Below are 13,239 nucleotides of genomic sequence, written 5' to 3' on the forward strand. Positions count from 1 at the left end.
ATATTTAGGTTGAAAATATTGCTGGGCTTATTACCCACTACTGCTTCTCCTTGTTAAATTTCAGACTCTTTTTAAATGTGTGTGTGTGTGGGGGGGTTAGAAGCCTGGTTGAAATATTTCCTTCCAATATAGTGCAGTGAACAAGAGAGGGAGGGAGGGAAGAAAGGAAGAAAGGAAAGAGGGAGGGGAGGAAGAAAGGAAGAAGGAAGGAGGAAGGAAGGAAGGAAGGAAGGAAGGAAGGAAGGAAGGAAGGAAGGAAGGAAGGAAGAGGGGAGATGGAAAGAGGGAGAATAAAGAGAGACATAATTTTGCTCTCATGTAAAATAAAAATAATTCTACTAGATTTTACTTTAAAATTTTCATCTTCATTATAAGACAGCATATGGTCATTAACTGTGTACAATAAGACTTTTGTGTTTTGAAAATCAGCTCTGCTATTTCAGCCATGGACAAGTCACTTTTGTCAGCTTCTCCACCTTCACTGGTCAATTTGAGATCATGACAATACTTACCTTGATGTTTCTGGTGAGGACTCAACATGAAAACATAAGCACTTACCTCTGTCCCTGGTGCCTAGTAAATGCTCAGGGAAAAAAAAAATCTCAACTCTTATGATGAACCCTTTACCTGAGGATCGAAGAGAAAATAAGGACGCCCATGTTTCAGCTGGAGTGCAAAGTACTCCTCCTGACCACCCGGGGTGGTGGCGAAGACGATCAAACCCTCGGGCACCCTGGTCCGGAAGCTGGCCTTGATCCCTGAGAAACAAGCGCAGTCGGCGAGTCAGTGCTGGGCTCTGTGGATTCTTCCTGATAAACGTACACCAACTGTCATTATTATTTACAACATGGCGAGTACACTCAGGGAATTGTCCATGCAGTGCCCTGGGCTGTCCCAGCCCTGTGGTTTGAAATCTGTCCCATTACAAATGCCACCCTGGACTCGGAAACCTGAGCCAGAGCTCTCACTAATCAATATACAGTGTGTCCATAAAGTCATGGTGCTCTTTTGACCGGTCACAGGAAAGCAACAAAAGACAATAGAAATGTGCATCAAATAAAAGGAAAACTCTCCCAGTTTCATACCTATTCAGTGCAGTTCAATGTGGGCTCACGCACAGATTTTTTAGGGCTCCTTAGGTAGCTATCCCGTATAGCCTCTACAGACTCATCACTGACTGATGGCCTACCAGAACGGGGTTTCTCCACCAAACTGCTGGTTTCCTTCAACTGCTTATCCCACCGAGTAATGTTATTCCTATGTGGTGTCGGTGCGTTATAAACGCACCGATATTCACATTGCACTTTGGTCACAGATTCTAATTTAGCGAGCCACAGAACACACTGAACTTTCCTCTGTACTCTCCACATCTCGACTGGCATGGCTGTGGGCTGCTCCGCTGTATACACGGTGTTACATCATCATCTGCACATGCGCACATGCTGCCACATCATCCTACAGAAACTGGGAGGGTTTTCCTTTTATTTGGTGCAGATTTCACATTTCTATTGTCTTTTGTTGCTTTCCTGTGATCGACCAAAAGTGCACCATGACTTTGCGAACAAACTGTATAATGAAGGTTAAATTTGTGTAAAAGCTCATTAACAGAAGGATACATGATGGCAACCTCAAATCAGATACTCAGAAGTGTCCAATTGCATCTGAAACCTTATAATGATGTTAACCAGTGTCACCCCAATAGACCAATTGATAAAAAAGGGGGAAAAAGATAATAATATTAGTCATAAAAATAATTTTTTTGACATGAATGGAAAAACAAACACAGGAACCTTGTTTAAAATCCTTAAGAAGTTTAAAATACATAATCAGTCTAGTATCTGAAGCTAAGACCGGGCAGGATCTGCTATGCAGTAGCCTGTAGAGCTAATTCTCTAAAACACTTTTCTACAAGGGCTGCAGCCTTCAGCATTTCAGGATCTTCCCTTGCCCCTCAAATCCCCTATGAGCACTGCCCATGACACACTATGCTCCTGTCTCTCAGGAACTTCCCCAGCTCAGGAAGCAGGGCAGCTGGCAATGGTCACAGAGATGTCTTCCTATAGGTATAGCGCAGAGTGCATTCCTAGCAGCTGTGGCTGATGCAATGCTGTGAGAACACTCCAGCATCTGAAACCCTCCTAGGCACACCCAGGAGGGAGCTTGATCACTGTAAGGAAATAACTCAGTGCCAATCAGTCAGCTTCCTGACATTTTCAGCCATTGGCTGTGAAGGACACACTGTAACATCCTATAGGCTGAACCAGTGTATATAAGCTAGCTTATTTCCTGAATAAATCGAATCTGTGTCACTAAACCTAGTCTCTGGAGTTGGGTCTCTGCATCTCCATTGTCCTCACCCCCGGTGGACCTTGTCCACATCTTCCCACTGTTGCCACCTTGGTCCCATCTCCGTTCTACCCACCATCCAACCCACTCAATGCATACCATTGAGTGTCTCCCGTGTAAGGCACCTGGCTTATTGCATTGAAACTAGCAGAGAAGTTTAAGAGTCACAATCATTTCTGTTCTCAGAGTTTCTACTTTAGTTGGAAAGACAAAGTATACACACACACATAGACAAATGAGATGGTGAGAGTCAAGAGCTCAAAATCAAACATGAGCATCATATAACAGTTCAACATTGAGTAACTAATGAATGCTCATTTGAGTGGTATCACAATCAACCAGAACATTGAAGGGGAGAGAGCTTCTTTCAGCTGGGTTGGTAATAAAAGGTCCTCCATAGGTAAGGGGATTGGTTCTGGATTCAGCAGACTGCAACTGCATCAAAAACCACACATGTCCCATTCATCTATCCTCAGTTTTCAAATCCTGCTAGGAAACCATCTGCAATAAGCAGGTATCTCCTAAGGCAAGAGTTGCTTATCCCTGATATAAACCACACTGTTTGACTCATATCCTATAGAAAATTCTAAGAGGATAAACAGAATGACAAGGCTCTTCATTTACAAAGAGTTTCTGAGATGAAATAGGCTTTATGGGAGCAGTATATCAAATTGGTCCGAGATTTATCAACAATTCCTGAAGAACAACACAAATTCACTATGCTAATGTGACAGTCGAGGTATATTTTGTCAGTAAATTAACCGGGGTATGGAGAATGGAGTCTCAGTGCATAAGCTCCTAAAATTAAGACAATATTCTTTGCATAAACACAATGTGTTCTGTCACCCAGATATTTTCTTATCCTTGCTCTCATAAAGAAAGCAAAAATCCCTTGGTTTCATTATCAAATATCCCTTCTGCTTTACTCCCACCCAAGCCAACTGCTTGGAGATAGATTTCTAGCTGCCTATATGGTACATTAGGTAATGTAAAAGGTCACATGTAGAAGCAACTCTATCTATAGCTTAATTTAAATTATGCAAATAAGTTCTAAATTAGTAGAGGTATTTCTTTTCACTTTGCCTGCCATTAGGTGGTGCTAAAAATGTCTCCATTCATAAAATATTTATGGATCAGCAGTCCTATAAATACATGAATAACAAAACCTTCATTGACTGGACTTGCAACAATTAAAAACTAACCTGAAATGTTTGCAAATGGTCTGGAATTAATCCCCAAATGGTTCTTTATTAGAATACCCAAGTTTAGTTGTCATCTTCACTTAAACCTATATTGTTTCATAATTTTTTAAAATTAAATGATGTTTCAGTTGTTTACTGCTAAAGAACATGGGAAACATTAAATCAGCATGCTAAAATATTTCACGGGAAGTACTGCTTAGAATAAAAAAGTAGGGGAATGCTAGAGAAGAAAAACAAGAATGAAGATGTTTTACTCCATAGGAAGTTTTTAGAAAACTGTAGTTAATTTTAATCTTTATAAAACAAACAAAAAAATGATCTCTTTGATCTTTTAAGTAATTCTGCATTTTCTCCTCGAGTAGTTGCACACTAGAACTGTCTGGATACCACTGTTTTAAGGACTAATGCCTTACCACCGCCAAAGGATAAAGCTACAAGGAAGTCATATCTCCAGATGCTTTCTGAAACACATAAATGCTAGGGCTCTTCTACACAGAATGGGCCCCAGGTTCCTCAGCTGTAAATGGAGGCAGCAGATTAGACAATCCCTAAAATCTTGTAGTAGTGTGTGATTTTATAAATTAATGAACTGAATTTTTCACTTAGATGCCTGTTCATTTATGACTTCATTGCAAGAAACTTCTCAAGTTGCTTAACTTCCTTTCCATATCTTGCAAGCATGGTGCAGAAACTTGAAGTTCTTTACTTCTGCATTGCTAATACTTTGCACAATGGCTGGTCATCACAGCTGTTGAAAACTATTTGCTGAATGAAAGTTTAATGATTGAAATCCTGTCTTTTTTTAAAATTAATTTTAATGGGGTGACATTGATAAATCAGGGTACATATGTTCAGAGAAAACATCTCTAGGTTATTTTGACATTTGCTTATGCGGCATTCCCATTACCCAAAGTCCAATTGTCTTCCGTCACCTACTAACTGGTTTTCTTAGTGCCCCTCGCCTCCCTCAACCCCCTCCCTCTCCTCCCCCCCCCCACCCCATAACCCCCACACTCTTGTCCATGTCTCTGAGTCTCATTTTATGTCCCACCTATGTATGGAATCATATAGTTCTTAGTTTTTTCTGATTTACTTATTTCGTTCAGTATAATGTTATCAAGGTCCAGCCATGTTCTTGTAAAGGATCCAATGTCATCATTTCTTATGGCTGAGTAGTATTCCAGAGTATATATGTACCAAAGCTTTTTAATCCACTCGTCCACTGACGGACACTTGGGCTGTTTCCAGATTTTCGCTATTGTGAACAATCCTGCCATAAACATGGGGGTGCATTTCTTCTTTTCAAACAGTGCTATGGTGTTCTTGGGGTATATTCCTAAAAGTGGTATAGCTGGGTCAAAAGGCAATTTGATTTTTAATTTTTTGAGGAATCTCCATACTGCTTTCCACAGTGGCTGCACCAGTTTGCATTCCCACCAGCAGTGCAGGAGGGTTCCCTTTTCTCCACATCCTCACCAGCACTTATTCTGTGTTGTTTTGTTGAAGAGCGCCATTCTGACTGGTGTGAGATGATATCTCATTGTGGGTTTTTGGTTTTTTTTTGTATTTTTCTGAAGTTGAAAATGGGGAGGCAGTCAGACAGACTCCCGCATGCACCCGACTGGGATCCACCCGGCATGCCCACCAGGGGGCGATGCTCTGCCCATCTGGGGTGTTGCTTTGTTGCAACCAAGGCCATTCTAGCACCTGAGGCAGAGTCCATAGAGCCATCCTCAGCGCCCGGGCCAACCTTGCTCCAATGGAGCCTTGGTTGTGGGAGCAAAAGAGAGAAACAGAGAGGAAGGAGAGGGGGAGAAGTGGAGAAGCAGATGGGCACTTCTCCTGCGTGTCCTGGCCGGGAATTGAACTGGGGACTCCTGCACACCAGGCCGACGCTCTACCACTGAGCAAACCGGCCAGGACCCTCATTGTGGTTTTAATTTGCATTTCTCTAATGATTAGTGATGTTGAGCATTTTTTCATATGCTGATTGGCCATCTATATGTCCTCCTTGGAGAAGTGTTTATTCATTTCTTTCACCCATTTTTTGATTGGATTGTTTGTCTTCCTGGTATTGAGTTTTACAAGTTCTTTATAAATTTTGGTTATTAACTCCTTATCAGACGTACTGTCAAATATATTCTCCCATTGTGTAGTTTGTCTTTTTATTCTGTTCTTATTGTCTTTAGCTGTGCAGAAGCTTCTTAGTTTGATAAAGTCCCATTTGTTTATCCTGTCTTTTATTTCACTTGCCTGTGGAGACAAATCAGCAAATATATTGCTGCGAGAGATGTCAGAGAGCTTACTGCCTATGTTTTCTTCTAAGATGCTTATGGTTTCATGGCTTACATTCAAGTCTTTTATCCATTTTGAGTTTATTTTTGTGAGTGGTGTAAGTTGGTGGTCTAGTTTCATTTTTTTGCAGGTAGCTGTCCAGTTTTCCCAACACCATTTGTTGAAGAGGCTGTCTTTACTCCATTGTATTGTCTTACCTCCTTTGTCAATATCAGTTGTCCATAAAAGTGTGGGTTTATTTCTGGGTTCTCAGTTCTGTTCCATTGATCTATGTGCCTGTTCTTATACCAGTACCAGGCTGTTTTGAGTACAATGGCATTGTAGTATAACTTGATATCCGGAAGTGTGATACCTCCCACTTTATTCTTCCTTTTCAAGATTGCTGAGGCTATTCGTGTTCTTTTTTGGTTCCATATAAATTTTTGTAATATGTATTCTATATCTTTGAAGTAAGTCATTGGTATTTTAATCGATATTGCATTGAATTTATAAATTGCTTTGGGTAATATAGACATTTTAATGATGTTTATTCTTCCTAACCATGAGCACAGTATATGCTTCCACTTGTTTGTATCTTCCCTGATTTCTTTTTTTATTTTAAGTTTTTTGTTTGTTTTTCTGGTTTTTTTTTTGTTTTTGTTTTTTTGTTTTTTACAGGGACAGAGACAGAGTCACAGAGAGGAATAGATAGGGACAGACAGGAAAGAAGAGAGATGAGAAGCATCAATCATCAGTTTTTCGTTGCGACACCTTAGTTGTTCATTGATTTCTCCCTCATATGTGCCTTGACCATGGGCCTTCAGCAGACCGAGGAACCCCTTGCTTGAGCCAGCGACCTTGGGTCCAAGCTGGTGAGCTTTTTGCTTAAGCCAGATGAGCCCACGCTCAAGCTGGTGACCTCGGGGTCTCAAACCTGGGTCCTTCTGCATCCCAGTCCAATGCTCCATCCACTGTGCCACTGCCTAGTCAGGCTTCCCTGATTTCTTTTATCAATGTTTTATAATTTTCCGAGTACAAGTCTTTAATCTCCTTGGTTAGATTAATCCTAGGTACTTTATTTTTTTGGTTAAAATGGTGAAGGGGATTGCTTCCTTAATTTCTCTTTCTGATAGTTCATTGTTAGTGTATAAAAATGCCTCTGATTTCTGAGTATTAATTTTATATCCTGCCACCTTGCTGAATTCATTTATCAGGTCCAGTAGGTTTTTGACTGAGAGTTTAGGGTTTTCTATATACAATATCATATCATCTGCAAATAATGATAGTTTTACTTCTTCTTTTCCAATTTGGATGCCTTTTATTTCTTTTTCTTGTCTGATTGCTATGGCTAGGACTTCCAGGACTATGTTGAATAAGAGTGGTGAAAGGGGGAATCTGTGCCTTGTTCCTGATCTTAAGAGGATTGCTTTTAATTTTTGCCCATTGAGTATGATGTTGGCTGTGGGTTTGTCATAGATGGCCTTTATCATGTTGAGTTATGTTCCCTATATTTCCACTTGGCTGAGAGTTTTGATCATGAATGGGTGCTGGATTTTATCAAATGCTTTTCCTGCATCTATTGAAATTATCATGTGGCTTTTCTCATTCTTTTTGCTTACGTGATAAATCACATTGATTGATTTGTGAATATTGTACCAGCCTTGCCTTCCAAGAATAAATCCCACTTGATCATAATGTATGATTTTTTTTCATATTGCTGGATCTGGTTTGCTAATATTTTGTTGATGATTTTAGCATCTATATTCATCAGAGATATTGGCCTATAATTTTCTTTCTTTGTGTTGTCTTTGCCTGGTTTTGGAATCAGAATTATACACGTCTCATAAAAGGATTTGGAAGTCTTCCTTCCTCTTGAATTTTTTGAAATAGCTTGAGAAGGATAGGAGTTAGTTCTTTGAATATTTGGTAGAATTCACTTGAGAAGCCATCAGGCCCAGGACTTTTCTTTTTGGGGAGTTTTTCGATAACTGTTTCAATCTCATTTGTTGTAATTGGTCTGTTTAGGTTTTCTGATTCTTCAGGATTAATTTTTGGAAGATTATATGTTTCAATGAATTTGTCCATTTCATCTAGGTTGTCTAGTTTTTTGGCGTACAGTTCTTCATAGTATTTTCTTACAATATTTAGTATTTCTGTTGTGTCAGTTGTTATTTCTCCACTCTCATTTCTAATTTTATTTATTTGAGTCCTCTCTCTTTTTTTCTTGGTGAGTCTGGCTAAAGGTTCATCAATCTTTTTTACCTTTTCTTTTCTTTTCTTTTTTTTTTTCATTTTTCTGAAGCTGGAAACAGGGAGAGACAGTCAGACAGACTCCCGCATGTGCCTGACCGGGATCCACCGGCACGCCCACCATGGGGCGACGCTCTGCCCACCAGTGGGCGATGCTCTGCCTATCCTGGGCATCACCATGTTGCGACCAGAGCCACTCTAGCGCCTGAGGCAGAGGCCACAGTGCCATCCCCAGCGCCCGGGCCATCTTTGCTCCAGTGGAGCCTTGGCTGTGGGAGGGGAAGAGAGAGACAGAGAGGAAAGCGCGGCGGAGGGGTGGAGAAGCAAATGGGCGCTTCTCCTGTGTGCCCTGGCCGGGAATCGAACCCGGGTCCTCCGCATGCTAGGTTGATGCTCTACCGCTGAGCCAACCAGCCAGGGCCTTTTTTACCTTTTCAAGGAACCAGCTCCTGGTTTTATTGATCCTCTGTGTTGTTTCTTTAGTGTATATGTCATTTATTTGCACTCTGATAATTATTATTTCCTTCCTTCTACTACCTCTAGGCTTTACTTGCTGTTCTTTTTCTAGTTCTTTTAGATGCAGGGTCAAGTTGTTTATTTGAGCTTTTTCTAGCTTCTTTAGCTATACCTGTAATGCTATGGACTTCCCTCTCAGGACTGCTTTTGCTCTGTCCCATAAATTTTGAGTTGATGTATGCTTGTTATCGTTCGTTTCTAGGAATATTTTTATTTCTTCTTTGATCTCATTGTTAACCCATTCATTATTTAATGACATGCTATTTAGTTTCCAAGTGTTTGAGTATTTTTCAATTTTTCTGTTGTGGTTGATTTCTAGTTTTATGCCATTGTGATCAGAGAAAACACTTGATATGATTTCAATCTTCTTAAATTTGTTGAGACCGCATTTGTACCCTAACATGTGGTCTATCCTAGAGAATGTACCATTAGCACTTGAAAAGAATGCATATTCTACTCCTTTAGGGTGAAAGGTTCTGAAGATATCTATTAAATTGAGTTGATCTAGTGTGTCCTTTAAGTCTGCTGTTTCTCTTTGTTAATTTTCTTTCTTTAGGATCTATCTAGTGATGTTAGTGGGTTATTGAAATCCCCTACTATTACAGTATTGCTGTTGATCTCGCCCTTTAAATTCATCGAAGTCTGCTTTATATATTTAAGTGTTCCTATATTAGGTACGTAGATATTTATAACGGTTATATCTTCCTGTTGGATTGCTCTCTTTATCATGATGTAGTGACCTTCTTCATCTCTTACTATAGCCTTGGTTTTGAAGTCCATTTTATCTGATATAAGTATTGCTGCTCCAGCTTTTTTTTCATTTCTATTTGAGTGAAATATTTTTTTCCATCCTTTTATCTTCAGTCTATGTGCATCTTTTGTTTTAAGGTGTGTCTCTTGTAGACAGCATATGTATGAGTTCTGTTTTCTTATCCACGCAGCTACCCTATGTCTTTTGATTGGATCATTTAATCCATTTACATTTAAGGTTATTATTGATATGTAGTTGTTTATTGCCATTTTATTCTTTAAAACTGTATTCCTCTTTTGCTATATTCTTTTTCTCCTTTGATCTGTTTACATCAGGCCCCTTAGCATTTCTTGCAGCCTTGGTTTGGTTGCAGTGAAATCCTTGAGTTTTTTTTTTGTCTGTAAAGCTTTTTATTTCTCCTTCAATTTTAAATGATAGCCTTGCTGGATAAAGTAGTCTTGGTTGTAGGTTCTTGTTCTGCATTACTTTAAGTATTTCTTGCCATTCCCTTCTGGCTTCAAGTGTTTCTGTTGAGAAGTCAGAAGTCATTCTTATGGGGGCTCCTTTGTAGGTGATAGCCTTTTTTTTCCAGTAGCTTTTAATATTTTCTCTTTATCACTTAGCTTTGGTATTTTAATTATGATGTGTCTTGGTGTAAATTTCTTTGGGTTTCTCTTTAATGAAGTTCTCTGTGCTTCTTAAACTTGTGAGACGTTTTCCTGCCTTAATTGAGGGAAGTTTTCAGCCATGATATGTTTGAACAAGGTCTCTATCCCTTGTTCTTTCTCTTGTTCTTCAGGAACCCCTATGATGTGGATGTTATTTCTCTTCATGTTGTCACAGAGCTCTCTTAGAGTTTCCTCAGACTTTTTGAGTCTCTTCTTCTTTCTGCTCTGCTTCTGTGCCTTCATTTATCTTGTCCTCTAACTCGCTGATTTGATTCTCAGCTTCATCCATCCTGCTTTTAATTCCTTCAATTGTGTTCTTCATTTCTGATATTGTATTTATCATTTCTCACTGATTCTTTTTTATTATTTCAATGTCCTTTTTTATATTTGCTATCTCTTTAGGTGTTCATAATGACCATCTATTGTTGTTCTAATATCTTTGAGCATCCTAACAATCGTTATTTTAACTCTGCATCTGGTAATTTGGGTATATCTGATTCATTCAGGTCCTTTTCTGGGGATTTCCCTTGATTCATTTGTGTTGCATTTCTCTGCCTTTTCATTTTGTCTGTGTAAAAGAATGTTTTGGCCACTGGAGTCCACTGAATGTGGCCTCTGTTTTCTAGGTGTGGTCTGTCTGGAGGACCGCCACCACCTCTGCTGTTGCTGCCTAGGGCATTTGGGTATGGGCATTGCAGGTGCCTGCCCACTGCGGCTGTTGCTTTGGTTTCCGCCTCTTCTTCACGGGAGTGGCTGTGATCACGTCCTTGGGTGTACAAGCCTTGGTGGCCTTGGCCTTTGCCCTGCCCCCACGGGTGGCATTATGCTCGGTCCTGAGGGCAGGGGTGAGCACCTTTGCTCAGCTCCGGGTCTCCACCTGATTCCGGGTTTTCACCCCGCCCCTGCAGGAGGAGCCCACTCGTGGGATGGCTGCAAGCTTTGGCTTCACAGGCCAGGTGGGACTGCGTGCCCATGCTCAGTAGTGGGACTCCGCTTGTTCTGGGCTTTTGGCTCCACCCCTGTGGGAGGAGCTGGCTCCCAAGTCAGGCCTCAAGCCTTGGTTCCATGGGTGGGGCAAGGCTATGCTCCTGCATCCTTGCTCAAGGGTGGGTCTCTGCCCCTTATGGGGCTCCTGCCCTTCCCCTGCAGGCTGGATTGAAGGCAGCCTGCAGCTGGGCTTGATCACTTTTGCATGTCCCCTCTTCCCCAGCTGGGCAAGACTGAGCTCACACTTGGGCCTAAGTGGTGGCCAGCTGGCTTCCACCCTTGCCGACAGAACCGCGTTTCTGCGTCCTGCTGCTGCCCACCTTCGGGTGAGCCCTCAGCCATATGGGTGGGAGCACTGCAGTTCAGACCCTAAGACTCACTACTGTAGTCCTGAAAGCTCCCTCCTTCTAAGCAACTCTGCTCTGAGTGCTGTGGGAGAGCTTGTTTGCTGGTGTCCTGCTTCCCTTTGCTGGTATTGCTGTTTCCAGAAGAAATATTTACTTTAGATTTGGGGAGTGACTTGTCCCAGGGGTTAGGGTGGCTGTCCCTCAAAGTGTTTCTCCCTGTGCCTCCTATATTACACTCTCTTCCTGCTACTCCGGTCCTCTCCTCTCTCCCTGTCCCCGGAACCCGGGGTGAGTGGTTGTGAGAGAGGTTTCCTCACGGTCCCTTTAAGAAGAATCCTGGGTCTGCGAAATCAGTCTCTTTCTCACAAACAGTATCCTGTCTTGTTTCTAGCTAAATACTGTCCATATGCCTCTTCTAGGCTCTGGGGCTGCAGGCTGGGGCTTTGTTCCTGGGACTCAGGACCCTCCTCTCTCTGCTAAACTCACTTCTTGCCACGTGAGTCTCTTCCAGCTGCTGTTTGTTCCAGGGAGCTGGGCAGCCCTCTCCACATTTTCGCCTTTCCTATCAGTCTCAGTGTGCCTTCTTCAGTGTTCCTTGGTTGAAGAGTCCTCTTAGTTTAGTCCAAAGTTGGTTTTTCCAGATGATGGTTCTTAAAATTAGTTTGTAATCCACTTTGGTTCTGGGAGGTGGAAGTTGGTACATCTGCCTACTCCATCGCCATATTGTCTTCCAATCTGAAATCCTGTCTTTAGCATACTTAAAGTATATTGTCCTAAATCAGTCTTTGTACTTTGTTTTCTTCCACTGATATTTTTGTAGAATGTTATTATTTCATAATCTTTCTAATATCTGAAAATTTAGTTGCTTCTTTTCTAACTATCCCTCAATTCATTGATATTTTATAGTAACATTAAAATATTATTAGTCTTCCTGACCAGGCAGAGGTGCAGTAGATAAAGCATCAAACTGGGACACAGAAGACCCAGGTTCAAACCCCGAGGTCACTGGTTTGAGCGCAGGCTCACCAGCTTGAGCACAGGGATGCTGGCTTGAGTTTGGGATCATAGACATGACCCCAAGATTGCTGGCTTGAGCAAGGGTCACAGATTTAGCTGGAGCCTACTGGTCAAAGCACATCTGAGAAAGAAATCAATGAAACTAAGGTGCTGCAACAAAGAATTGATGTTTCTCATGTCTCCCTTCTTTGTCCCTATCTGTCCCTCTTTATGTCTCAAAAATTTTTTATTAGTTTCTGTTTATCTTTTCTTTAAATTAATCCTGCCCATGTCTTTTTAAGCTTATGTAAGATTTTATATATTTTATTGCCATTGTATGAAGTAAATTTATAGATTCAAATTGAATGAAAGGGAATTTCAAAACTTAAAATATACTAAGTATACTAAATGTACTACAATGTGCTGTTTCTTTTTGTAAAACAAGTGTTTTGAAAAGCAATCAAATCCTACTCACTTGTAGCATTAGCACAATTGCTGAGTGGCTTTGACCTTGGAATGAATTCAGGGTCTTTCATGTCAAATCTAATGGCTGAAAGTGTTCAACAAACTCAAGCAGCATTAAAGAAATCTGCTTTGAGGTTTCTACAGCAAAGCCCCTCCAGTAACAATCCCAGCGGGTCCCAAGCAATTGCACTAATATGAAAATGTATCTCAGACCCCCTTGGAGCATACTGGGACCCTGGATATAGAATAAAAATCAAAACTACTTTTTTCTTGTGCAACTTCCAAATAACATATGGTAAGCTCAAAATAAACTCAAAATGTCTACTCCTGGTTCTGTCAGTTTGAAGATAATGCTATAATCACTTCATGGTTCTTCTATGGAAGAATCCTGTCTTTAAGAGCAAGGGTTTCCAGGATGAAGGAGTGGGCTATACACC

At 40.9% G+C, this 13,239-nt stretch overlaps 1 protein-coding gene across 1 annotated transcript in view; it reads right to left on the reverse strand.

The window, feature by feature from the left end:
• Nucleotides 1–13,239, reverse strand: part of USH2A (usherin) — a 538,690-nt gene that overhangs the window by 332,406 nt on the left and 193,045 nt on the right. Inside the window, exon 22 of the mRNA XM_066379924.1 lies at nt 628–758. Coding sequence (XP_066236021.1) covers nt 628–758 — 131 coding nt within the window. The remainder of the gene's footprint in view (nt 1–627; nt 759–13,239) is intronic.

This window comes from Saccopteryx leptura, chromosome 1 (genome assembly GCF_036850995.1).
Source record: "Saccopteryx leptura isolate mSacLep1 chromosome 1, mSacLep1_pri_phased_curated, whole genome shotgun sequence".
Classification (NCBI taxonomy): domain Eukaryota; kingdom Metazoa; phylum Chordata; class Mammalia; order Chiroptera; family Emballonuridae; genus Saccopteryx; species Saccopteryx leptura.